Here is a 26,737-nt window from a genome sequence, read left to right as displayed (position 1 = left end):
TATCCAAGAGCTTATAAGCTCTTTAAAATAAGCTTAGCCAAACACCCTCTAACTCTCCACCTTTGTTCTAATTGCTTGAAAAATTATTTTCCCTTATCCAAGTAAAAAGGTTGAATCAATATGCCATAAAGATGAGACAAGATATAAAATGACTAAATTCTGTTAACTTATATTCCCTCCGTCCCAATTTTTAATAATTTAACTTTTCTTTTTGACTGTCCCATATTTTAATTACTATTTTTAGGTAAACACTTGTTCCACTTTAATTATTTTAACACTCGCATAAAAGATGAGACCCTTATTCCACTCACAACACACACAACCACTTTACAAAAATTCGTGTCACTCTCAAATGAATATTAAAGTTGGAACGGATAAAGTACATTTTTCTAGCTGCTGAATTGATGATACTGTTTTAAATAAGGGGTTTTGACAAATAAAATAATCAATTATTCACATAAGCTCTCAATTCAATATTTTGGCGGCCGAAAAAAAATTGGGGGGGACAGAATTATAAAAATTGAAGAGGTGATAATTTAATTTGTCACTATTCAAAAGTCACGTTAAAATTGTAAATTCGAAATAATTCATGATTTTACTTCATCCGTCCATGAAATTGAGTCCCGTTTAAGGGTGAACACAAATTTTAATAAAATTATTAAAGTTATTATAAGTAGAATAAATGTACAGTACAATTTATAAGAGTAGTATTGTTAGTACATAAAAGTAGAATAAAAGTATGATATTAATTAAAAAATAGAATAAAAATACAATTTACAGTTAAATATAGGAAAAAATGTATTATGTGGTGATTTTTTTTTTTATACTTCATCCGTCTACGAAAGAACTTCCTATCTTTTCTTTTTGGGACGTCCACAAAAAAAACTTCCTACCTATTTTTGAATTATACCCCACTACTTATAATTACTTACTTTTTATTTTTTACAACTCTCAATATTAATTAGTATAACACATTTTCACCACTCTCAATACACTCAACAATCTTTTTTTTAAACTCATGTCACTCCCTCCTAAGAAGATTTTTCAAGGATGAGGAAAGTATTTTTTAAGTATAATATGATAGTTCAAAAAGTTAAATATAACTCTTTTTCACAAACGGCGGCGGAAAAAAGGTAAGCAATTTCCACTTTCTAGTGCCGTAGAGTAGCAAAACACGAAAAGAGGGGCGTAACAGTAAAAAAGTGGAAGCTATAACAAAAGCAGAGCTTCATCTCAGCAAAGGCGATAACAAAGACTGATAAACTATGGAAATCGTATTTTCCCAGATAGTTGCTGCTGCTGCTGCTTTTGCGCTTGTGATGAAATTACTAAACTGGGCATACCTGCGCCCCAAGCGGCTGGAGAAGGCCCTGAGGAAGCAGGGGCTGAATGGTAATTCCTACAGACTGCTGATTGGCGACTTGAGAGATTTTACTCAGGCCATTGAAGAAGCTAAGTCGAAGCCCATCAATCTCGACGATGATATCAAGAGAAGAGTTGCGCCCTTTCTCGTCAACACGCTCTCCAAATTTGGTGTGTTATTTCCTACTGCTTGCCTTCAAATTTACGTTTCAAGTTTCCTTTTATTCCCAAAGCTGAAATTGAATACTAGGTTTACTTAAATGCCTACTTTACTAATCTATTATGAAGTGATTCGAGAATTTTATTTAGACATTAAATTTTGTACTATTTAATTAGTTAACAAAAAATAAATACTTTTTTTTTTTGGATAAATTAACAAGTAAATAAAAAAAAATGATGGAACTCGAATCTAGGATCTCTGGTCTTAAGCATTAACCACACGGTCCACACTATCGCCAACACATGCATACAATAAAATACCTTTTGACTCCGAACAACTTGTAGGAAAAGATTCATTTTTTTGGTTTGGCCCGAAACCGACACTCATCGTAACGGATCCCGATCTAACTAGGGAGATTCTGGGTAAGTCCGATTTGTTCTTGAAGCCGCGACACTCGAATCCGCTGGCTAGGCTACTCGTGCAAGGAGTTCAGAGCCACGAGAAAGAGAAATGGGCAAAGCACAGGAAGATCATCAACCCTGCATTCCATCTCAACAAACTCAAGGTTTTATCTCTTGCGTGATATCATATACTCCCTCTTTCCCATAAGATAAGATCTAAGAGTGCATTTTTTGTCATTTTTGGTATGTTCTATAAGAGTGTGTACTTTTTTTTTCTACTAATAAAAGTGGGCCCATTCTTCCACTAATAACATTGCAGCTAATGATTCCCGCCTTCTGTTTGAGCTGCGACCAAATTCTGAGTGAATGGGAAAAGAAACTTTCATCGGAAGGTTGCTGCGAGGTGGACGTGTGGCCTTACTTGCAAAGCATAACGAGCGATGCAATATCAAGAACTGCGTTCGGTAGCAACTACCAACAAGGCAGAAGGATAATCGAGCTGCAGAGCGAGCAGGCTAAGTACGCCATGCACGCAATGCTCTCTATATACATTCCTGGATGGAGGTAATTCAACAAGCTACGTTTACTTTTCATGATCGATATATATATGATTGAGTACTTTTATTGTTACTATGATTTCTCCAATCTCATATTTTCAATGAGATATGAATCAAAACAATATTAGCTCAAATGATAGTTCTTACCAAGGGCTGTGAGATATCCTAAATCCAATCCATCTAAGTATGCAATTAATAAAATGTCATATACTCCCCCTGTCTCCGATAAGTGTGGTGTGGATGAGAGAGCACAAAAAAGGGACTCATAAAAGTTGATTTGTTTTGTAATTAATAAATAATTCGTGAGATGAATTTTTTGTAAATATTATACTCGAATGAGGGTATAATGGTATATCAATTCTAAAATTGAAAGACCATATTTATTGTGGACGATATCCATTTCCCATGTTGAACCGAGCGGCCCCTAACCTTGTTTGATGTGAGTTTGCAATGTGCAGATATGTGCCCACAAAAAGGAACAAGAGAATGAAGGAGATCGCAAAGGAGGTTCGCTCCATAATCCAGAAACTCATCGATATAAGGGTGGAAGCGATGGGAAGAGAGGAAGGCAGGCACGAGGACTTGCTGAGCGTATTGCTGGAGTCGAATTCGCAAGAAATCGAAATGCATGGTAGCAAGAGCTTCGGGATGAGTATGGACGACATAGTGGAAGAGTGCAAGGTCCTATATTTCGCAGGGCAGGACACGACTGCATCGCTGCTCGTGTGGGCTCTGGTTTTGCTCAGCAAGCACCCGCATTGGCAGACGAAGGCGAGGGAGGAGGTCCTGCAAGTCTTCGGCCATCAAACCCCGCATTTTGATGGCCTCAATCAGCTCAAGATTGTGAGTCGTTAATACTACGTACCTCACCCCTAAAAAATAGTCTTAGAAGAGGACGATACAAATTTTAATAAAAGTAATAGAGTATATTATGAGTGAAGATATGTTCTTATTAAAGGGTAATTTTATTAATGATAAATAATTGTAGATCAGATGGTAGAATAGGTAAATAAATTAATATATTGAGTGTGTTTTCTTTGATATATAAATTCATCATGAGAAAATGAAGGATAATAAAAAATTATTCCTAGAAATTCCATATTTCTTTTCCTTCTTTTTTTTTCTATAAAAGTGAATTTAATCATTTCTTATTCTTCTTTACACTCCAAGAAGGGATAATATTATCCCTTTATTTTTGGTTTGATAATATTATCCTTCTTGAAGTGAAAAAGAGGAATAAAAAATGGTGAAATTCTTTTTTTATAAAATGACGGAAAAGAAATATGAGATTTAAAAGAATAATTTTTTGTTATCCTTTATTTTTTTCATGATAAATTTATCAACTTAAAAGAACACACCCTAAAAGTTAGTGTCCATAAATGAAAAAGGAATTTTTTTTGTCGACATATCAAAATGATAAAAATAAACTATTTTTCAGGGACGGGGGGAGTATTTTCAACCCACCACGTGAAATTAGTGGCAAAATGTGTGTTTAAGTTTCATTTCTTGCCTACAGGTGACCATGATTCTGTACGAGGTTTTGAGGCTCTACTCGCCGACAGTTGGTTTGAGGAGGCGAGTGAGCGAGGATACAAAGGTGGGGGAGCTGACATTGCCGGCTGGAGTTGAGTTCCTGTTGCCGTCCATCTTGCTGCATCACGACCGCGAGATTTGGGGGGACGACGCGTTGGAGTTCAATCCGGGGAGGTTTGGAGAAGGAGTGGTGAAGGCGCAGAGGAAGAAGCAAGGTGTGTTCTTCCCGTTTGGGTGGGGGCCTCGCATCTGCATCGGGCAGACATTCGCGATGCTCGAAGCTAAAGTGGTGCTAGCTGTGATTCTGCAACGCTTCTGCATCGAGCTTTCGCCTTCATATACGCATGCTCCAAGCTCTAGAACGATATTATTAGAAATAATATTAAAATATAAATGATATATTAAGACCGTATCGAACTCTATTAATTTATGCTATGTGAAAATTAAGAATTGATATTGAGTTATATTTTATTTTTATATTTTAGAATTAAGTAAATACATAATCAATAGTATTTGATTATATGGAGTTATATATGGATTGATTATAATCAGAATGTGTTATATGTGTCAAAATGTACACACACAAGAAATTAATTAAGAGAATCCAATAAAAGACCTAAGATTCGTAGCTAGGCTTAGGCCTAAAAGACTTGACTCTAGACTTTCTAAATTAACTTCTTCTACAACTATAATTATACACAAATGCTCATGTGCAATCGGTTGCACCGTGCAACTGGTTTCTAAAATGACACTACTTCATTCGGGAAATGACACTACTTCCACATACAAATGACATTTGAAGATCTTCAAACGTCATTTGTATATGGAAGTAGTGTCATTCAGAAACTAGTTGCACGAGAGAATGCCTCATAATTATAAGGTGTAGGAAGCTCATAAACACATAAAAACATTTGAAAAGCTCAACAATTGAAGATCACTATGAAATCATCTTCATGAACAATCAAGGCTTTCTACAAGGAAAAATAATTTATTTTTCATCAACGTCAACGTCTAATTCAGAAACAATATGAAAGTTTTCTAGATTGATGTTTCCAACTTCAAATATAAGTTATCAAATTCAAAGCAAGTCCAAAGGAGATCAAGAAACATACTTCTCTTCAAGGATTTCAATTGAAAGGCAGGACCCGATCGATATTAACAACCTTATAAGCTGATGACACGGATATAAAAGTGATATTTTACCCACTTTTAAACTTTAGGCAGTAAAATGATGGAGTTTTGATCATATATTTTTTATTAAAATTTATATAATTCAGCACATTTTCAATAAATATCATTAATTTGAATAATCAATTGAGATTATGTATAGTTCGAGATAATAATAATAATAATAATAATAATAGTTTCCATCAACTGTAGTTTTAGAGTGAATGAGGGATTCAAATTATACCAATTAACTAATTATTTGAACTCATTTTCTGAGAGAGGAAGAACTCATTTAATTGATCAAATCAAATAAGATATTATTTTAGTTGAAAAACTAATTATCATATTGTAATCATTTTATAGAGATTATTACAAGTTCGATACGGAATTGAATATATCATTTATATTTTAATATTATATATCTAAGAGAGCATAATGCACAAGCATATCCAGAAAGGTAAAATAGAACATGGCCTTCAAGTTTTATTCATCAAGAAAATATGCTATAATCCATGATAAATAAATGCCAATAAATGTGAAGACTAGGAACTTGAACTCTTACCATCTTCTCCAACTGTGATGTTCCCAAGGTCACCAGCATGGCGATTATCATCTTCAGGAGCACCATGCTCTTTGCCAGCAGGATTGAAGTGAGGTCCTGAGATTGAGATACCACAAACAATTTCAATCAAACAAAAATAATAAAACAAGAAAGTCAATGCAGCCAATACAGATATAACAGAGCCACCAACAATTATTGCAAGGAAGTTACCAGTTGACATGCAACCATTGGTGGTGTCACCAAGGGCATGCACGTGAAAGCCATGGAGTCCAGGCTTAAGACCAGAAACGTTTCCAGTCACGGTTGTTGGACCTGATGAAAAACAATAGCAAAACACTAAGCATCCATTACCCGAACATATAGTGATACAAAAACTGATTTATTGATAATGATAAATACCATCTCCCTCCTGAGTGAAGCTGACAGTGCCACTCACACCCTCGCTGCTGTTAAGAACTACGACAGCCTTCACCATTGTTATCTACTTATGTGATCTACAAAATTGAAAAGGAAACACCTCAATAATCTTGTGCAAAAGAAAATACCATCACAAAAGCAAGGATCCAATGAAATGGTTAACAGAAACATATCACTTAATATTGCAAATAGTACAAAAGATCGGGATTAAATTGGTAATCTAGCATCAATATGCTACAAAATGCCTCAGAAACGATCAACTCATGCTATGAAAGGCGAAAAATCCATCACTTAAAATTACACTCCCTCTTTCATAAGAACTTTCATTTCTTACAGCATGAAAATTTGTTTACTATTGCCAAATTCAATTAAATAGAAAAGAATCCATCGCAATTAAGCACAATACTGTCAAAACCAAATCCGTAGAGATATATACTCGAACATAACATGAAGGATCCAAATTATTCCAGCATCCAAATTCTATTCAACTCTTCTAAAGACAGATTGAATCACACAAAATAGACGAACGAACTTGAAACTAAATCAATCTATAACAAACGATTAACAAAAGGAGAACTAATGAAATATCATAATCAGATTCAAACCAGATCAAAAATAGCTTGAAAAATAAGCAGAAATGAATCAACAGATCAAGTCAAATTCGCATTTTAATTCAAACAATCCGAACAATGAGTCGATAAAACAGGATTCAAGCTACTGAAACACCTGCAGATTCTTTCTCTATTTTTTGTATCAAATAATAATAATAATACACTACAAGGAAACTAGGTGTGTTTCTTTGTCACATTTACCTGAAAACACCAGAGGTTGACATTTTGATTTCCAACTGTAAACCTGCCGGAGGGAAATGGAAGCAATTTCTGCTCTAGTAAATTGAGAAACAGAGAGAGGCACTTAATGAAGTTTGTAAAGAAAAACAAAATTCTCGCTTCAATCAGATATCGAAGAATGCAGTGGTGTGTGTGTGGCTGACTCTCGCTTCAAAATTCTCAAACAAAAACCTTAGCAAATGTAGAGATAAATCGAAGAACTTAACAAAAACCTTAGAAAATTGAAGTGCAGAGACAAAGTGAAGAAATTATAGGTATCGGAATTACATTAGCAAATTAAAAAATGAAGAATTTATAGGTATCGGACCACTTAACCTAATCAGTTGCTCTGTTTGGGGCTGTTGAAAGTGGTGAGGCGTCAGCAATCGACGGCGAGGCGAGGCGCAGCAATCGACGGCGAGTCGAAGCGCAGCAAGACGGCGAGGCGATTGAGCGAGGCGAGGAGCAGCAACAGACGGCGCGGCGAAGCAGACGCGCGGCGAGGCCAGGCGCAGCAATAGACGGCGAGACGAGACCAGGCGCTGCAATCGACGGCGCGGCGAGGCCAGGCGCAGTAGTGGATCGACGGTCAGGAGGCGCGGCGAGGCTGGACGGCGGTGGGTGGAGTGTCCAGGATGGACGACGGGAATGGGTGAGCGGCCAATTTTTTTTGAGAGGAGCGCGAATAGAGGCTGGTTAGGGTTGTTCAATTTTTTTTAAGATACACGACGACAAGTTTCGGGTCATCTAATTCATTAAACGCGTCGTCTATTTGCAAATGATAGACAACAAACTTTTACACGTCGCCTAATACACAAAACAACGACATATTGTCTCGCACGTTGTCTAAAGAAGGCGCTAATAGACCAACACACCTCAAACGCGTCGTCTATTATTGTCGAGTATAGACGACTAGCAAGCCATAAAACGTCGTCTATTAACTCATAGACAACGAATTTTGCAGCATGTTGTCTATAGCACGTCATCTATACCCTTAATTCTTCTAGTGAATAATAGTTTCCATCAACTGTAGTTTTAGAGTAAATGAGGGATTCAAATTATACCAATTAACTAATTATTTGAACTCATTTTTTGAGAGAGGAAGAACTCATTTATTTGATCAAATCAAATAAGATATTATTTTAGTTGAAAAACTAATTATCATATTGTAATCATTTTATAGAGATTATTACAAGTTCGATACGGAATTGAATATATCATTTATATTTTAATATTATATATCTAATCATATCGTCTAGAGCTTGTGCAGAAGTAGATGAGCCCCATGCTGCGGCTGGATGGTGACGACTACGGCAGGAGCATGCGTATATGAAGGCGAAAGCTCGAAGCAGAAGCGTTGCAGAATCACAGCTAGCACCACTTTAGCTTCAAGCATCGCAAATGTCTGCCCAATGCAGATACGAGGCCCCCACCCAAACGGGAAGAACACACCTTGCTTCTTCCTCTGCGCCTTGACCACTCCTTCTTCAAACCTCCCCGGATTGAACTCCAACACGTCGTCCCCCCAAATCTCGCGGTCGTGGTGCAGCAAGATGGAGGGCAACATGAACTCAACTCCGGCCGGCAATGTCAGCTCCCCCACCTTCGTATCCTCGCTCACTCGCCTCCTCTGAGCAACTATCGGCGTGTAGAGCCTCAAAACCTCGTACAGAATCATGGTCACCTGCAGGCATGAAATGAAACTTAAACACACATTTTGCCACTAATTTCACGTGTTGGGTTGAAAATAGTTTTTCTGTCCCTAAAAAATACAGTTCATTTTTATCATTTTGATATGTCGACAAAAAAAGTTCCTTTTCATTTATGGACACTACCATACAACATATTATCTTAGGAAGTGTTCTTTTAAATTGATAAATTTATCATGGGAAAAATAAAGAATAACAAAAATTATTCCTTTAAATTTCATATTCCTTTTCCGTCATTTTATACAAAAAAGAATTTCACTATTTTTCATTTCACCTTTTCACTTCAAAAAGGTAAAATATTATCACACGCCAAAAATGAATGGATAATATATTATCCTTTATTGGAGTGTAAAGAAAGAATAAGAAATAGTGAAATTCAATTTTGTAGAAAGAGAAGGATAAATATGGAATTTAAAGGAAGAATTCTTTGTTATCCTTCCTTTTTTTTGATGATAAATTTATTAACCAAAGAGACACATCCTCAATATATTACTTATTTACCTATTCTACCATCGGGTGTCCCTTCTTCATTTATAATATAATTAATTATCATTAATAGTATTAACGACTCACGATCTTGAGCTGATTGAGGCCATCAAAATGGGGGCTTTGATAGCCGAAGACTTGCAGGACCTCCTCCCTCGCCTTCGTCTGCCAATGCGGGTGCTTGCTGAGCAAAACCAGAGCCCACACGAGCAGCGATGCAGTCGTCTCCTGCCCTGCAAAATAGAAGAGCTTACACTCTTCCACTACGTCGTCCATGCTCATCCCGAAGCTCTTGCTACCATGCTCTTTGATTTCTTGCGAATTCGACTCCAGCAATATGCTCAGCAAGTCCTCGTGCCTGCCTTCCTCTCTTCCCATCGCTTCCACCCTTCTATCAATGAGTTGCTGGATTATGGAGCGAACCTCCTTCGCGATCTCCTTCATTCTCTTGTTCCTTTTCGTCGGCACATATCTGCACATTGCAAACTCACATCAAATAAGGTTAGGGGCATTTTGGTTCAACATGGGAAAGGGATATGAGTCAAGAAAGGGAAAAATTGAAAGGAAAAGAAGGCCGGATCGAATTTCCAAATTTTCAATTTGTTTGGTCAACAAACGAGGATCTTTTTGTTATTTTCGTTCGTCCATAATAAATGTGGTCATGCTATTTTAGAACTTATACCTTTGTATTTTTACCCTTGTTCAAGCTCAATATTTAAAAAAAAATTCATTTCACAAATCATTTATTAATTACCTAAACAAATCAACTTTGGTGGGTCCGTGCTCTCTCATCCACTATCACTTGGCCTAATATTACTTTGATTGATTCATATCCTATAAAAAAAGATGAGATTGAAGAAATCATGGTAACGATAAAAATACTCAATCACGTATATATAAATCGCTCGTTGAATTACCTCCATCCAGGAATGTATACAGAGCGCAGTGCGTGCATGGCATAGTTCGCCTGCTCGCTCTGCAGCTCGAATATCCTTCTGCCTTGTTGGTAGCTGCTGCCGAACGCAGTTCTTGATATTGCATCGCTCGTTATCTTTTGCAAGTAAGGCCACACGTCCACCTCACAACAACCTTCCGGTGAAAGGCTCTTCTCCCATTCACTCACAACTTGGTCGCAGCTCAAACAGAAGGCGGGTATCATTAGCTGTGGAAGATATGGCATTAATTAATAAGAAGAAACATACTATATATGCTATCATGCAAGAGATGAAAACCTTAAGTTTGTCGAGATGGAATGCAGGGTTGATGATCTTCCTGTGCTTGGCCCATTTCTCTTTCTCGTGGCTCAGAACTCCTTGCACAAGCAGCCTAGACAGCGGATTCGAGCTTTGTACCTTCGGGAACAAATCGGACTTACCCAGAATCTCCTTAGCTAGATCCGGATCCGTTACGATGAGTGATGGGTTTGGGCCAAACCAGAAGAACGAATCTTTTCCTGCAAGTTGTTAATTCAGAGTCAAAGATATTTTATTTTATGGTAATTAACTAAAGGGTTAATTTGTTTTAGATCCGCAAACTTTACATAATCTTTTCAATTTTTTCTAAAACACAAAAAAAAATTCTAAATACACAAATTTTCACATTTTTCGAAATTTCTTACAAAAGTCAATTCCGATTAAATTGAACCTGACATGGCGTCAAATTCTGCTAACGTGGAAGATATATATGATGTTAAATACTCTAATATTTGGATAGTTCAGTTATTGTGAAATAAATCAAATTGAACCTTTAGGGGGGCTTACTTTAAAAGACTTATCTTGATAGATAAAAATAATAAGGTTAATCGAGTCAGAGGGTGTTTTTTAGGACATTAACTTAGGTTGATTTGAAAATTAGGGCAATAACTTTCGAACTTGTAAAAATAGGACACTAATTAATAAGTGTAGCACTCGCAGGACATTTATGGGCTAGTTATCAAATTTTCAGACTTTTTCGCACGGACTAAGCACATGTCGAGCCGTAAAAATGACGTGCTTGCCACATAATCAACCCCTCCGTGCGGGTTGTCATGTGATTGGTATGTGCGGAAAAGTACGAAAATTTGATAATTGACCCATAAATGTTCTGTGGGTGCAACAGCTATTAATTAGTGTCCGTTTTTTACAAGTCCGAAAGTTATTATCCTAATTTCAAAATCAACTTAAGTGATTGTCCTATAAAACCCTCTCACTCAGGTTAATCTATTATTTACTTTAATGTATTGAAACTTTGGAATATTCTAAGGCCCTTGATTAGTTCTATCAGTTTAGCTAATTTTGCTTGATTATTATCTAATGAAAACAGTGAGATTGGAGAAATCATACTCTTAAAGATAAAAATACTCAATCATGCATATAATTACTCATGTAAATTAAAGGTCCCCTTTACCATATTCCATACACGTCCAATTCAATTTCATTTGAGTTGACTTCGGGGAAAATTTCTAAAAATGTGTGTATTTAAAACAAATTTCTATTACTTGTTTTGGGAGAAAACCAAAAATTGTGTATAGTTGATGGATTTAAAGCAAATTTTCCCTTCCGTAAATACAAAATTTAATGTCTAAATAAAATTCTTTGAAACGAGACCAGTATTGAATTTCGACTTTGGGAGTAAAAGGAAACTTCGAACGAAAAATTTGAAAGCAAAAATAACACACCAAATTTGGAGAGCGTGTTGACGAAAAAGGGCACAACTCTTGTGTTGATATCATCATCGAGATTGATGGGCTTCGTCTTGGCTTCTTCTGTGGCCTTGATCAAATCTCTCAAGTCGCCAATCAGCAGTCTGTAGGAATTACCATTCAGCCCCTGCTTCCTCAGGGCTTTCTCCAGCCGCTTCGGCCGCAGGTATGCCCAGTTCAGTAATTTCACCACAAGCGCAAAAGCAGCAACAGCAACAGCAGCAGCAGCAATTATCTGGGATAATACGATTTCCATAGTTTATCAATCTTTTTGCTGAGATGAAGCTCTACTCTACGGCACTAGAAAGTGGAAATTGCAGACCAGGAAAAGTCAGTCAACTCATTATTTTCTTGTGCAAATTATTTAAAAAGGTATCATCAATTCGTCAGCTGGAAATATGAGTCAACGGAATTTAATCATTTTACACTTTGTCTCATCTTTATGGCAGATTGATGGTTTATAGGAATGGTTTGCAATTATATTTACCCACACCCGCAGTGTACGTGGCTTCATAAATGGTAAATCCAGCAAATTACAAATGTGGGTGCAGGGTTCCCATCAAAAGAGTCAATTACTTACGAAAAGGGAAACAATCTTATAGAAGTTTACTTTTTTTTAATTTTGAGGCGATCTTATAGAAGTTTACTAGAACAACGTGTATACAAGCACTAGACTGTACAAAAAGGGAAACGATCTTATAGCAACGTGTATACAATTATTGTGAATCTAGGTTCCAAATGAGATTGTGAGCGCTCGGAACAGAAGTAAGGAGTGATCGTCGGTGCATAAGGCATTATTAAGGCTTCGAAGTGAAGGAGTACATGAACGAACTGAAACACACCAGAAAGATGGGCATTCCAAGATTAATATGCAGGTATGAGACTGTATATATTCGAGGAGATTATAAATGATTTGATTGGTGCTACTCATACTGACGAGATACATCTTTTTTTTTCGGTGACCACGTGGAAAAAACTCCAAGGCAACTCCATGATGGGTGACCCATGGAAAGTTTATTGGGGAACGTGTGACTGAGGACAAAATATGCGTTAATGTGTGGGGACGGTCGTCAAGTCTGGAACCTGGTCGTTACAGAGATTACTTTGAAATTAGGTTTATGGCAAGTATGAATATACTATAACTTATAAACGGATCGGACAATAAATTACATGTATATAGAGTATTTATTTTCTAATTTTTAATATTATTATATACTGCCTCTGTCTTATTGATAATGGCTCACTGAATTATTTGTACACAAAAAGTTTAGATGACTTTTCACAAAACTTTAGACGACTTTGCACATTGTAATGGCATAAGAGGTTGAATTGATTTGCTGGCTACAATACACAACATGCTCAACATTTTTAGAAAATAATACTAGTTTCGTCTTGAAAGAGTATGCTTAATTTATTCGACACGAAATTTAATAAATATTTCTTTCATAAAAGAAATTGTCACATTGTAGACAATACGAATTTTAATAAAATATGAGCGAAATTTTTTATGGCCGGAGTAAGAATTTCCCTGTAAATATGAGTGGAGTGGAGTGGAGTGGAGTAAATAAAAATGACAATTTTTTTTATGCAGAAAGAGAGTAGTTGAATGTGTTTTGTGTGGAAAAAAGGAATCCACATAGAGGGCCATATTAATAAATTATAAATAAATATTGAAAGTGAAGATAAAAATTAAAAACTATACAAGTAAGCATACTTTCTAGAACAGGGAGAATATAAAAATGGCCATGCTAGTCACGACATGATGCAAAATAGATCGAACACGAAAACCAAATATATATGAAACTAAAAATTTTAAAAGGTACACGTACAAATTATTTCCATAAACTTTTCCACCTATAGAGATTTTTCCCAAAATACTTTTTTTTTTGATAAATTAACAAATAAATAAAAAAATTTAAAGATACGCGTTATCGTGGACTTGAATTCATAACCTTTAACCTTAAACACTAACTACATTACCGATAAATCAACGAACACACTTGAATAGCGACGGCGAGTCCTCCTCATCTATAGTTTGCATAGACGCAAATGAGCCCCGTGTTGCGGCCGAGTTGTCAGGCGGCCATGGGAGAATGCGTATACGATGGCGAGAGCACTGAATCTCCTCCAACTGAACTCCGCCGCATCATCGCCCCAACTCCGGCAACGACACCCGAACTCCCACCGGCAGAATCAGCCTCCCCAGCTTGGTCTTCTAACTCACGCTCCGTTCCAAAGCAAGCTATCTTTTGGTAAACGGAGGGATTATTATAATATAAAGTAATTTTTCATCGAAATTCATGGACTACATACTAGTATTTTTAAATAATAATATATTGGATAAAAACGTTTTGAGCCATTATTAATGAGAAATCATAAAGTGATATTTGAGCCATTATTAATGAGAGTATTTATTAATTAGTGCTATTTATTTGATTTTGTAAATTTAAAAGGCTAATTTGACTATACGGTTAATTGCATAATCGATTACTTAAGTTGTAGCATGTTCATTATTAAATAATGGAATACATTTCATATATTAATGGTTTAGTTGCTCTTTCTTTTCCTTATCAAAATTAAATACTTTATAATAGATTTGCTTTCATCATTTCTCATTTTTTCTATGTCAAAATCAAATTTCAAATAATAATATTTAATTTTACAGGGTAATTTTATAATTTTGTTAATTTTTTTAAAGACAAATTATGAGTTTTTTAAATATAGATAGAGCGAGAATTGATCAAATGAGAATGATCCTTAAAATGATAAATGAGATTAAATCTAGAACATCAGATATTCAAATCCTACAGTTGAGATTAATCATGTTAAATGAGATTAACGAACAATGTTTGATTCTGAGTTCGAATCCTGGATGTGGCGAAATTTTACCACATTAATTAGTTTAATACAACTGTACATATGTTACAATTTTTGTTTCTAAATTTTTATTGGCTTATTTATAGATTTTATTAATATTATTCGTTATAGATATTTTTTCATAGATGTTAGATATGGACCATAGACATAACAATCCTATAATGTATAAGTCATCTCACTTTTTTAGGTTAAAGTCTATTCTCACTTTGATCAAAAGTGAGTAGTTTTAATATTCACTCTAATATAAACACGATTAACAAAGTAAAATAGGAAATGGCAATAGCTAAGGCAAAATCGTTTCATGGCTGCAACATTATTTGTTGGAAAATTTGTTTTATGCTGATAAAAATGTCAGTCGGGTCAGCTCCAATCGAGTAACTTCATTTGGAGCGAGTTTATTTTGAACTAAATTTTTTTGGGCCCTATGTTTTTGCTTTTTGGGCCGGTCCATCAAACCCAATAGCTATATTTGCTTCTTTCTTTTCCTTCATATTTGGGGCTGTACAATATTTTTTGCGTAAAATTTTAAATTTATGGATTGTCGGGGTAAATATGTATATTTATTAATATTTAATTATGCTTTTAGTAAGAGGTTATAGTGAGAAATAAAATAAAATAAGGAGTATTCTTTTGAGAATTATAAGAGTAATCTATTATATAATCAAATAAGTCACTCGTATGCAGACGAGACCTCTACACCACACAAAGGTGGGAAAATAACCGCACACATGCGAGATTACTAAATATATGTGTGTATATTATTTTTTAAATATTTGTATTTATATATATGGTGAACGTTCATTATTTGCGAGCATCTTTCATAAGTGTTGGTCCACGTCGGTATTTTTTAAAATATTAATTTTATGCTAATGTCTCACAATAAATTATTATTGAGATTATATGTATAATTTATACATTGCATAAAATTTTTATCTTCCATAGCTGCATTAAATTTATCTTGGATTTTATATTTACCATCAAAAAAATAGTTAATGTGAAATTTTAACAATGGACTAATGTGAAATTTATAGATTGTGCGCAAAGGCACACATTCTATGCTTTCTTTAACAAATCAATTATTTTGGTTTCACAAAAAAGAAAGAAAGAATTATTTTGAAATTGAAAGGTTAACTATGATATATATAGAAAATTAGGTGAAACTACCAACTTCAAACGATGGTCAATATTGACAAATATGACACGAGTAGGAAACTTATATTGTTACATTTTATTCGGAAAGTATACAAAGACTAGACTCTTGGGATATGAATCAAGCATATTAGCTCAAATGATAGTTCTTACCAAGGGCTGTGAGATATCCTAAACCCAATCCATCTAAGTATGCAATTAATAAAATTGTCATATACTCCCCCTGTCTCCGATAAGTGTGGTGTGGATGAGAGAGCACGAAAAAATGACTCATAAAAGTTGATTTGTTTGGTAATTAATAAATAATTGGTGAGATGAATTTTTTGTAAAAATGAGGGTATAATGGTATATACATTCTAAAATTGAAAGACCATATTTATTGTGGATGATATCCCTTTCCCATGTTGAACCGAGCGGCCCCTAACCTTGTTTGATGTGAGTTTGCAATGTGCAGATATGTGCCGACAAAAAGGAACAAGAGAATGAAGGAGATCGCGAAGGAGGTTCGCTCCATAATCCAGAAACTCATCGATATATAAGGGTGGAAGCGACGCGAAGAGAGGAAGGCAGGCACGAGGACTTGCTGAGCATATTGCTGGAGTCGAATTCGCAAGAAATCGAAATGCATGGTAGCAAGAGCTTCGGGATGAGCATGGACGACATAGTGGAAGAGTGCAAGGTCTTATATTTCGCGGGGCAGGACACAACTGCATCGCTGCTCGTGTGGGCTCTGGTTTTGCTCAGCAAGCACCCGCATTGGCAGACGAGGGCGAGGGAGGAGGTCCTGCAAGTCTTCGGCCATCAAACCCCCCATTTTGATGGCCTCAATCAGCTCAAGATTGTGAGTCGTTAATACTACCTCACCCCTAAAAAATAGTCTTAGAAGAGGACGATACAAGTTTTAATAAAAGTAATAGAGTATATTATGAGTGAAGATATGTTCTTATTAAAGGGTAATTTTATTAATGATAAATAATTGTAGAAGGGGCATCAGATGGTAGAATAGGTAAATAAATTATTATATTGAGTGTGTTTTCTTTGATATATAAATTCATCATGAGAAAATGAAGGATAATAAAAAATTATTCCTAGAAATTCCATATTTCTTTTTCTTCTTTTTTTTTCTATAAAAATGAATTTAATCATTTCTTATTCTTCTTTACACTCCAAGAAGGGATAATATTATCCCTTCATTTTTGGTGTGATAATATTATCCTTCTTGAAGTGAAAAAGAGGAATAAAAAATGGTGAAATTCTTTTTTTATAAAATGACGGAAAAGAAATATGAGATTTAAAAGAATAATTTTTTGTTATCCTTTATTTTTTCCATGATAAATTTATCAACTTAAAAGAACACACCCTAAAAGTAATACAGTAGTGTCCATAAATGAAAAAGGAATTTTTTTTGTCGACATATCAAAATGATAAAAATAAACTATTTTTCAGGGACGGGGGGAGTATTTTCAACCCACCACGTGAAATTAGTGGCAAAATGTGTGTTTAAGTTTCATTTCTTGCCTACAGGTGACCATGATTCTGTACGAGGTTTTGAGGCTCTACTCGCCGACAGTTGGTTTGAGGAGGCGAGTGAGCGAGGATACAAAGGTGGGGGAGCTGACATTGCCGGCTGGAGTTGAGTTCATGTTGCCGTCCATCTTGCTGCACCACGACCGCGAGATTTGGGGGGACGACGCGTTGGAGTTCAATCCGGGGAGGTTTGGAGAAGGAGTGGTGAAGGCGCAGAGGAAGAAGCAAGGTGTGTTCTTCCCGTTTGGGTGGGGGCCTCGCATCTGCATCGGGCAGACATTCGCGATGCTCGAAGCTAAAGTGGTGCTAGCTGTGATTCTGCAACGCTTCTGCTTCGAGCTTTCGCCTTCATATACGCATGCTCCTGTCATAGTCTTCACCATCCAGCCGCAGCATGGGGCTCATCTGCTTCTGCACAAGCTCTAGAACGATATTATTAGAAATGATATTAAAATATAAATGATATGTTTAATTCTGTATCGAACTTATAATAAAATTTAGAGACTATTAATTTATGCTATGTGAAAATTAAGAATTAAATATTGAGTTATATTTTAGAATTAAGTAAATACATAATCAATAGTACTCCCTCCGTTCACAATTTAAAGCCCTACTTGTTCTTAATATTTTGTTCACAAATTAAAGCCCTATTGTGTTTTTTGTACTTTTTACTCTTCTTCTTTTCATATATTTACTATCATTTGTCACTAATGGACCCACCTTAAAACACCTTTATCATTTTTATATTCTATATTTATTACACTTTATCACTAGTGGATCACCTTTATCACTTTAGTCAACTACTTTATCACTTTAGTCAGCTACCCTTATATTTCATCCACATCACATTTTTCAACTTTCTTAATCTCCGTGCCCACACTTTTAGTAAGGCTTTAAATTGTGGACGGATGGAGTATTTGATTATATGGAGTTATATATGGATTAACTATAATCAGAATGTGTTATGTGTCAAAATCTACACACAAAAAAATTAATTAAGAGAATCCAATAAAATCATGCCACATGCGTCCTAGGCCTAAGATTCGCAGGCTTAGGCCTAAAAGGCTAACTCCGAACTTTCTAAATTAACTTTTCCTACAAATATAATTATAAGGTGTAGGAAGCTCATAAACACATAAAAATCATTTGAAAGCTCAACAATGGAAGGAGATCACTATGAAATCATCTTCAACAATCAAGGTATTTTACAAAGAAAAATAATCTGTTTTTAACCAAAATCAACGTCTAATTCAAAAACGATACGAAAGTTCTCCAGATCGATGTTACCAACTTCAAATAAGTAAGTTATCAAATTCAAAGCAAGTCCAAAGGAGATGAAGAAACATACCTCTCTCCAAGGATTTCATTTGGAAGGTAGGCCCCTATATTAACAACCTGTTGACACAGATATAAAAGTGATATTTACCCACTTTTAAACTTTAGGCAGCAAAATGATGGGGTTTTGATCATAACTCAATTTTAATATATTTTGTTAAAATTTATATAATTCAGCACATTTTCATTAATTTGAATAATCAATTGAGATTATGTATAGTTCAAGATAATAATAATAATAATAATAATAATAATAATAATAATAATAATAATAATAATAATAATAATAATAATAATAATAATAGTTTCCATCAACTGTAGTTTTAGAGTAAATGAGGGATTCAAATTATACCAATTAACTAATTATTTGAACTCATTTTTTGAGAGAGGAAGAACTCATCATTTAATTGATCAAATCAAATAAGAATATACTCTATCCGTCCCTGAAATAAGTTCATGTTTTTTCTTTTTGGAACGTCCCTCAAATAACTTCCTCTTTCTTTCTTTTCATTTTTGGACAACTACCCCACCACTAATAATACTTAGTTATTCTTAATTTTCACTTTTTCATCACTCCCAATATTAATTATCACATTAATTTTCACAACTTCCAATAATAAGTATAACATTTTTTCTCCACTATCAATACATTTTACAAATTTTCCTTAAAACCTGTACCATCCCTAAAGAGGAACTTATTTTAGGGACGGATGAAGTATTATTTTAGTTGAAAAACTAATTATATCATATTGTAATCATTTGATAGATATTATTATAAGTTCGATACGGAATTGAATATATCATTTATATTTTAATATTATTTCCAATCATATCGTCTAGAGCTTGTGCAGAAGCAGATGAGCCCCATGCTGCGGCTGGATGGTGACGACTGTGGCAGGAGCATGTGTATATGAAGGCGACAGCTCGAAGTAGAAGCGTTGCAGAATCACAGCTAGCACCACTTTAGCTTCAAGCATCGCGAATGTCTGCCCAATGCAGATGCGAGGCCCCCACCCAAACGGGAAGAACACACCTTGCTTCTTCCTCTGCGCCTTGACCACTCCTTCTTCAAACCTCCCCGGATTGAACTCCAACGCGTCGTCCCCCCAAATCTCGCGGTCGTGGTGCAGCAAGATGGAGGGCAAGATGAACTCAACTCCGGCCGGCAATGCCAGCTCCCCCACCTTCGTATCCTTGCTCAGTCGCCTCCTCTGAGCAACTATCGGCGAGTAGAGCCTCAAAACCTCGTACAGAATCATGGTCACCTGCAGGCATGAAATGAAACTTAAACACACATTTTGCCACTAATTTCACGTGTTGGGTTGAAAATACTTTTTCTCTCCCTGAAAAATAGTTCATTTTTATCATTTTGATATGTCGACAAAAAAAGTTCCTTTTCATTTATGGACACTACCATACAACATATTATCTTAGAATGTGTTCTTTTAAGTTGATAAATTTATAATGGGAAAAGTGAAGAATAACAAAAATTATTCCTTTAAATTTCATATTACTTTTCCGTCATTTTATACAGAAAAGAATTTCACCATTTTTCATTTCTCCTTTTAACTTCAAAAAAGCATAATATTATCACATGCCAAAAATGAATGGATAATTATCCTTTCTTGGAGTGTAAAGAAAGAATAAGAAATAGTGAAATTCACTTTTGTAGAAAGAGAAGGAAAAGAAATATTGTGGAATTTAAAGGAATAATTATTTGTTATCCTTCCTTTTTCTGATGATAAATTTATCAACCAAAGAGACACATCCTCAATATATATTTACTTATTTACCTATTCTACCATCAGGTGTCCCTTCTTCATTTATAATATAATTAATTATCATTAATAGTATTAACGACTCACGATCTTGAGCTGATTGAGGCCATCAAAATGGGGGGTTTGATGGCCGAAGACTTGCAGTACCTCCTCCCTCGCCCTCGTCTGCCAATGCGGGTGCTTGCTGAGCAAAACCAGAGCCCACACGAGCAGCGATGCAGTCGTCTCCTGCCCTGCAAAATAGAAGAGCTTACACTCTTCCACTACGTCGTCCATGCTCATCCCGAAGCTCTTGCTACCATGCTCTTCGATTTCTTGCGAATTCGACTCCAGCAATATGCTCAGCAAATCCTCGTGCCTGCCTTCCTCTCTTCCCATCGCTTCCACCCTTCTATCAATGAGTTGCTGGATTATGGAGCGAACCTCCTTCGCGATCTCCTTCATTCTCTTGTTCCTTTTCGTCGGCACATATCTGCACATTGCAAACTCACATCAAACAAGGTTAGGGGCCGTTTGGTTCAACATGGGAAAGGGATATGAGTCAAGAAAGGGAAAAATTGAAAGGAAAAGAAGGCCGGATCGAATTTCCAAATTTTCAATTTGTTTGGTCAACAAACGAGGATCTTTTTATTATTTTCGTTCGTCCATAATAAATGTGGTCATGCTATTTTAGAACTCATACCTTTGTATTTTTACCCTTGTTCAAGCACAATATTTAAAAAAAATTCATTTCACAAATCATTTATTAATTACCTAAACAAATCAACTTTGGTGGGTCCCTTTTTCATGCTCTCTCATCCACATCACACTTATCGTGGACGGAGGGAGTATGTGACAGTTTATTGCATGTTTAGATGAATTGAAATTTAGGATCTCACGGCCCTTGATAAAAACTATCACTTGGCCTAATATTACTTGATTGATTCATATCCTATTAAAAAGATGAGATTGAAGAAATCATGGTAACGATAAAAATACTCAATCACATATATATAAATCGCTCGTTGAATTACCTCCATCCAGGAATGTAGACAGAGCGCAGTGCGTGTATGGCGTAGCCGGCCTGCTCGCTCTGCAGCTCGAATATCCTTCTGCCTTGTTGGTAGCTGCTGCCGAATGCAGTTCTTGATATTGCATCGCTCGTTACCTTTTGCAAGTAAGGCCACACGTCCACCTCGCAGCAACCTTCTGGTGAAAGGCTCTTCTCCCATTCACTCACAACTTGGTCGCAGCTCAAACAGAAGGCGGGTATCATTAGCTGTAGTGGAAGATATGGCATTAATTAATAAGAAGAAACATACTATATATGCTATCATGCAAGAGATGAAAACCTTAAGTTTGTCGAGATGGAATGCAGGGTTGATGATCTTCCTGTGCTTGGCCCATTTCTCTTTCTCGTGGCTCAGAACTCCTTGCACAAGCAGCCTAGACAGCGGATTCGAGCTTCGCGCCTTCGAGAACAAATCGGACTTACCCAGAATCTCCTTAGCTAGATCCGGATCCGTTACGATGAGTGTCGGGTGTGGGCCAAACCAGAAGAACGAATCTTTTCCTGCAAGTTGTTAATTCAGAATCAAAGTTATTTTATTTTATGGTAATTAACTAAAGGGTTAATTTGTTTTAGATCCGCAAACTTTACGTAGTCTTTTCAATTTTTTTTGAAACACAAAAAAAATTCTAAAAACACAAACTTTCACATTTTTCGAAATTTCTTACAAAAGTTAAGTCCGATGAAATTGAACCTGACATGGTGTCAAATTCTGCTAACGTAGAAGATATATATGATGTTAAATACTCTAATATATATTTGGATAGTTCAGTTATTGTGAAATAAATCAAATTGAACCTTTAGGGGCGCTTACTTTGAAAGATTAATCTTGATAGATAAAAATAATAAGGTTAATCGAGTCAGAGGGTGTTATTTAGGATATTAACTTAGGTTGATTTGGAAATTAGAACAATAACTTTCGAATTTGTAAAAATAGGACACTAATTAATAAGCGTAGCACTCGCAGGACATTTATGGGCCAATTATCAAATTTTTGAGCTTAGCCGCACGGACTAAGCACATGTCGAGCCGTAAAAATGACGTTCTTGCCACATAATCAACCCCTCCTTGCGGGTTGTCATGTGCTTGTTCTGTGCGGAAAAGTCCGAAAATTTGATAATTGGGCCATAAATGTCATGTGGGTGCAACAATTATTAATTAGTGTCCTTTTTTTATAAGTCCGAAAGTTATTGTCCTAATTTCAAAATCAACCTAAGTTATTGTCCCCTCTGACTCAGGTTAATCTATTATTTACTTTAATGTATTGAAACTTTGGAATATTCTAAGGCCCTTGATTAGTTCTATCAGTTTAGCTAATTTTGCTTTGATTATTATCTAATGAAAAGAGTGAGATTGAAGAAAATCCTATTCTTAGAAGATAAAAATACTCAATCATGCATATAATCACTCATGTAAAATAAACTCATGTAAAATAAACGTCCGCTTTTACCATATTCCATACACGTCAAATTCAATTTCATATGAACTAGTGGGCAACCCGTCGAATTTCGACGGGAAATTATTTTAACTTATTATATAAATTATTTTTAAATTTATTTAATTTAAGATAATATAGTGGAAATTATATTAATTTGAATCATATTCCTCAATTAAATGTTAACCTTTTGTTAGAATAATAAATATTCTTTTTATGTAGATTTTTATTTAATAATATTTTGAAAAATGTATTGATATTGAAACTTTTATTTCATATGAGCATCATCTCGTCTGAACCTTGTAGGATCATATCATAATCTAAATTTCGGAAGACGACAACTAATGTTTGAACATCAGACTTTTGAGTATCATCTCGTCTAGACCTTAAAATATGAAAAATGAATTTTATGCGTCAAGTTTTTTTAACATCACTATCTGGAGCTTTAAAAAATAAAGTTGACTTGTGAGATTGTATGATTTGGAGCTTCTAACATCATAACTAACTTGTAAACATCATTTTGTATGGAACTTGAAAAAATCTTGACAAACTTTTATGCATTATTAGTTCTAAATATTATCATTGGGTTCCAAGAATCATCTCATTTGGAGTTAAAAAAAACAAATTTAACTTGTGAGTATCATCTCATTTGAACTTTGAATGACCACAATTAAGTTACAAGAATTATCTTGTGTGTAGCTTTAAAGATCATTATCATCTTTAGCTTGTAAGATCATAACTAACTTCTAAACATCATCTTGTATGCAGCTTGAAAAATCTTGACAATTTTTTGTGCATTATTTCATGTGGAGCTTGAAATATCATAATTGAGTTTCAAGCATCATTTCCTTTGAAATTTTAAAGAATAAAATGGACTCGTGAACATTAATTATCTTCAAATCTTGAGTTTCGAGAATCATTCCGTCTGAAAATTGAAAGAATAAAATTGACCCGTGAACATTATCTCGTTTGAAGTTTGAAAGACCATAACTAAATTTTGAAAATCATCTAGTGTGTAGCTTAAGAAAGTTGACATGAGATTTAAATTGTATTAATTTATTTAGTAATTTAATTGATAGATTTTCATAAAAAATCTATGTTGAATCCAAATTTTATTTTTAAAATTTTATACAAAATATATTATTTTATAATCAAATTAAATTGAAGAAATAATTTACTTAATCAAACCAATTTATTTTTTCAAATTAAATTAATTAGACCATGTATTTAATTAAATAAATTTGGTCAAATAATTGACAAAACAATTCAAATTGTATTAGTCTCAATCATTCCGCCAATTAAATGTAGATTTTTAATTTGGAGAGCAAGAGCTTATTCTTGTATAAGTTTTATTTTGGTGAAATCTTATAAAAATACTCAATGTGAAATGAGGTGATTTATATGAATTCTTCACTCGTTTGAGATTATTATAAATTTGATACATGATTAAAGATTTCTAATATATTTTAACATCATATCCTCTATTGTTCTTTATCTAAATTCTTCATTTATGCATTACTAATTTCATAATTTATCTATTATTATTATTATTATTATTATTATTATTATTATTATTATTATTATTATTATTATTATTATTATTATTGTAGTAATGGACGAACAGAAACAAATAAAGTTTGCAGAAATGAAAAATATATTTTTCTTCCCTATATAAATAAAATGTATGGATTTATTTTATAAAAAATAAAAATAAAATTTTAATTATTTTGATAGACATAAAATAAGATTTTGTTTTAAAGTAATCAGTTTATAGAATTTGTGCCTTATTATGCAAACATGTAAATCAATGACCGGACCCGTTTATAATTTACATATACGTGCATGTCTCAATTCAAACTTAATTTAAAATTAATTTTATTGAAAATTAAGAATATAAATATTATATATATATATATATATATATATATATATATTCATACAATATAATATATTGCAACATATACATATAATATGTACGCTATTGAGAAATATAAAATTAATAACAAATATACATCTAATCACTAACATTCAATTAAAATAATTTATCGTATATAGATTATAGTAATTTTTTTCTTATCAGATATGTAATTATAATTTTTATCTAGAAAAAATAAATAATAAAATTTATTAATTTAAATTATATGTAATGTTAATATTATATATATATATACATTTATTATTAATTATATTTATTATGATTAATGAATCTTTATATAGAATGTAATAGTTAATTAATTAATAAATGATGAAGATTATATATGGTAAATTTTGAAATGGTGAGATTTTAGATATGCCACATAGGTTAAGGCTTAATCCTATTATATAATAGATTGACTTCGTGGGAAATTTCTAAAAATGTGTGTATTTAAAACAAATTTCTATTTCTTGTTTTGGGAAAAAAAACCAAAAATTGTGTATAGTTGATGGATTTAAAACAAATTTTCCCTTCCCTAAATACAAAATTTAATGTCTAAATAAAATTCTTTGAAACGAAACCAGTATTGAATTTCAACTTTGGGAGTAAAAGGAAACTTGGAACGAAAAATTTGAAGGCAAAAATAACACACCAAATTTGGAGAGCGTGTTGACGAAGAAGGGCACAACTCTTGTCTTGATATCATCATCGAGATTGATGGGCTTCGTCTTGGCTTCTTCCGTGGCCTTCATGAAATCTCTCAAGTCGCCAATCAGCAGTCTGTAGGAATTACCATTCAGCCCCTGCTTCCTCAGGGCCTTCTCCAGCCGCTTCGGCCGCAGGTATGCCCAGTTCAGTAATTTCACCACAAGCGCAAAAGCAGCAGCAACAGCAGCAGCAACAATTATTTGGGATAATACGATTTCCATAGTTTATCAGTCTTTGTTATCGCCTTTGCTGAGATGAAGATCTGCTTTTGTTATAGCATCCACTTTTTTTACTGTTATGCCCCTCTGCTTTTCGTATTTTGCTACTCTACGGCACTAGAAAGTGGAAATTGCAGACTAGGAAAAGTCAGACAACTCATTGTTTTCTTGTGCAAATTATTTAAAAAGGTATCATCAATTCGTCAGCTGGAAATATGAGTCAACGGAATTTAATCGTTTTACACTTTGTCTCATCTTTATGACAGATTGATTTAACGTTGTTACTTGGATAAGGGAAAATAAAATTTCAAGCAATTAGAAAAGGAGTAGTGATATTTATACATATTATGTATATACATAATAGGATATTTATACATATTAGGTATAGTTAGAAGCTTTAATTAACTTAATTAATATGACTTAATTAAAGTAAATATTTCTATTTTAGGAAAGTGGCCACTTTTAATGGGACAAACCAAAATGGAAAGGTGGCCACTTTTATTGGGACGGAGGGAGTAGTAATTTTCTTTAATTATTGATTAATACTTAATTAGTACTAATTAACTAATATAGTATTTTACCTATGTAACCTCGTCCGATAATTTAGGCAAATTAGTAAAAGTCAAAGTTCTACCTTTCCATAATAATTTAAGATTTTTTCCATAAATATATTGTACTCCTTCCGTCCCATGAATCTTGAGTCACTTTCCTTTTTCGGTCGTCCCACGAATCATGAGTGATTTCCTTTTATGACAAAAAAATTCTTTTTATTCACATTTTCACTTTTTCACCTACCTTAACAAATTAAACACTATTTTCTTAATCCTGGTGTCGAAAAGAATTGACTCAAGATTCGCGGGATGAAGGGAGTACTAATTTATTA

General features: G+C 34.3%; 4 protein-coding genes, 1 long non-coding RNA gene and 1 pseudogene across 5 annotated transcripts; 3 read left to right on the top strand and 3 right to left on the bottom strand.

Annotated features, from left to right (window-relative positions):
• The first annotated feature begins 1,158 nt into the window (after positions 1 to 1,158).
• LOC131009117 (cytochrome P450 72A397-like) lies at positions 1,159 to 4,477 on the top strand. The gene is made up of 5 exons (XM_057936335.1): positions 1,159 to 1,533; positions 1,867 to 2,087; positions 2,243 to 2,487; positions 2,939 to 3,323; positions 3,997 to 4,477. Exons 1-5 carry the CDS (start codon positions 1,266 to 1,268, stop codon positions 4,408 to 4,410), a joined length of 1,533 nt encoding a protein of 510 aa, XP_057792318.1. The 5' UTR covers positions 1,159 to 1,265; the 3' UTR covers positions 4,411 to 4,477.
• Positions 4,478 to 5,678: 1,201 nt separating this feature from the next.
• LOC131009118 (superoxide dismutase [Cu-Zn]-like) lies at positions 5,679 to 7,017 on the bottom strand. The gene is made up of 4 exons (XM_057936336.1): positions 6,972 to 7,017; positions 6,142 to 6,236; positions 5,953 to 6,054; positions 5,679 to 5,838 (listed from the first exon to the last, which is right to left on the bottom strand). The coding sequence occupies exons 2-4, from the start codon at positions 6,215 to 6,217 to the stop codon at positions 5,723 to 5,725; spliced, it is 294 nt and encodes a 97-aa protein (XP_057792319.1). The 5' UTR covers positions 6,218 to 6,236; positions 6,972 to 7,017; the 3' UTR covers positions 5,679 to 5,722.
• Positions 7,018 to 8,100: 1,083 nt separating this feature from the next.
• LOC131009115 (cytochrome P450 72A397-like) lies at positions 8,101 to 12,188 on the bottom strand. Its single transcript, XM_057936333.1, has 5 exons — positions 11,841 to 12,188; positions 10,417 to 10,637; positions 10,102 to 10,346; positions 9,272 to 9,656; positions 8,101 to 8,673 (listed from the first exon to the last, which is right to left on the bottom strand). Exons 1-5 carry the CDS (start codon positions 12,118 to 12,120, stop codon positions 8,245 to 8,247), a joined length of 1,560 nt encoding a protein of 519 aa, XP_057792316.1. The 5' UTR covers positions 12,121 to 12,188; the 3' UTR covers positions 8,101 to 8,244.
• A 414-nt stretch (positions 12,189 to 12,602) lies between these two features.
• LOC131009119 (uncharacterized) lies at positions 12,603 to 13,097 on the top strand. The gene is made up of 2 exons (XR_009096404.1): positions 12,603 to 12,739; positions 12,848 to 13,097. It is a non-coding gene; the product is annotated as an uncharacterized LOC131009119 (long non-coding RNA).
• A 3,239-nt stretch (positions 13,098 to 16,336) lies between these two features.
• On the top strand, positions 16,337 to 17,957 carry LOC131009960 (cytochrome P450 CYP72A219-like; annotated as a pseudogene).
• Positions 17,958 to 19,350: 1,393 nt separating this feature from the next.
• On the bottom strand, positions 19,351 to 26,051 carry LOC131009116 (cytochrome P450 72A397-like). Its single transcript, XM_057936334.1, has 5 exons — positions 25,581 to 26,051; positions 21,862 to 22,082; positions 21,544 to 21,788; positions 20,618 to 21,002; positions 19,351 to 20,017 (listed from the first exon to the last, which is right to left on the bottom strand). Exons 1-5 carry the CDS (start codon positions 25,855 to 25,857, stop codon positions 19,589 to 19,591), a joined length of 1,557 nt encoding a protein of 518 aa, XP_057792317.1. The 5' UTR covers positions 25,858 to 26,051; the 3' UTR covers positions 19,351 to 19,588.
• Between the last annotated feature and the right edge of the window lie 686 nt (positions 26,052 to 26,737).

This window comes from Salvia miltiorrhiza, chromosome 2 (assembly GCF_028751815.1).
Source record: "Salvia miltiorrhiza cultivar Shanhuang (shh) chromosome 2, IMPLAD_Smil_shh, whole genome shotgun sequence".
Taxonomy (NCBI): domain Eukaryota; kingdom Viridiplantae; phylum Streptophyta; class Magnoliopsida; order Lamiales; family Lamiaceae; genus Salvia; species Salvia miltiorrhiza.
The sequence above is the reverse complement of the archived record's forward strand: the minus strand, read 5'-3'. Positions and strand labels throughout refer to the sequence as shown.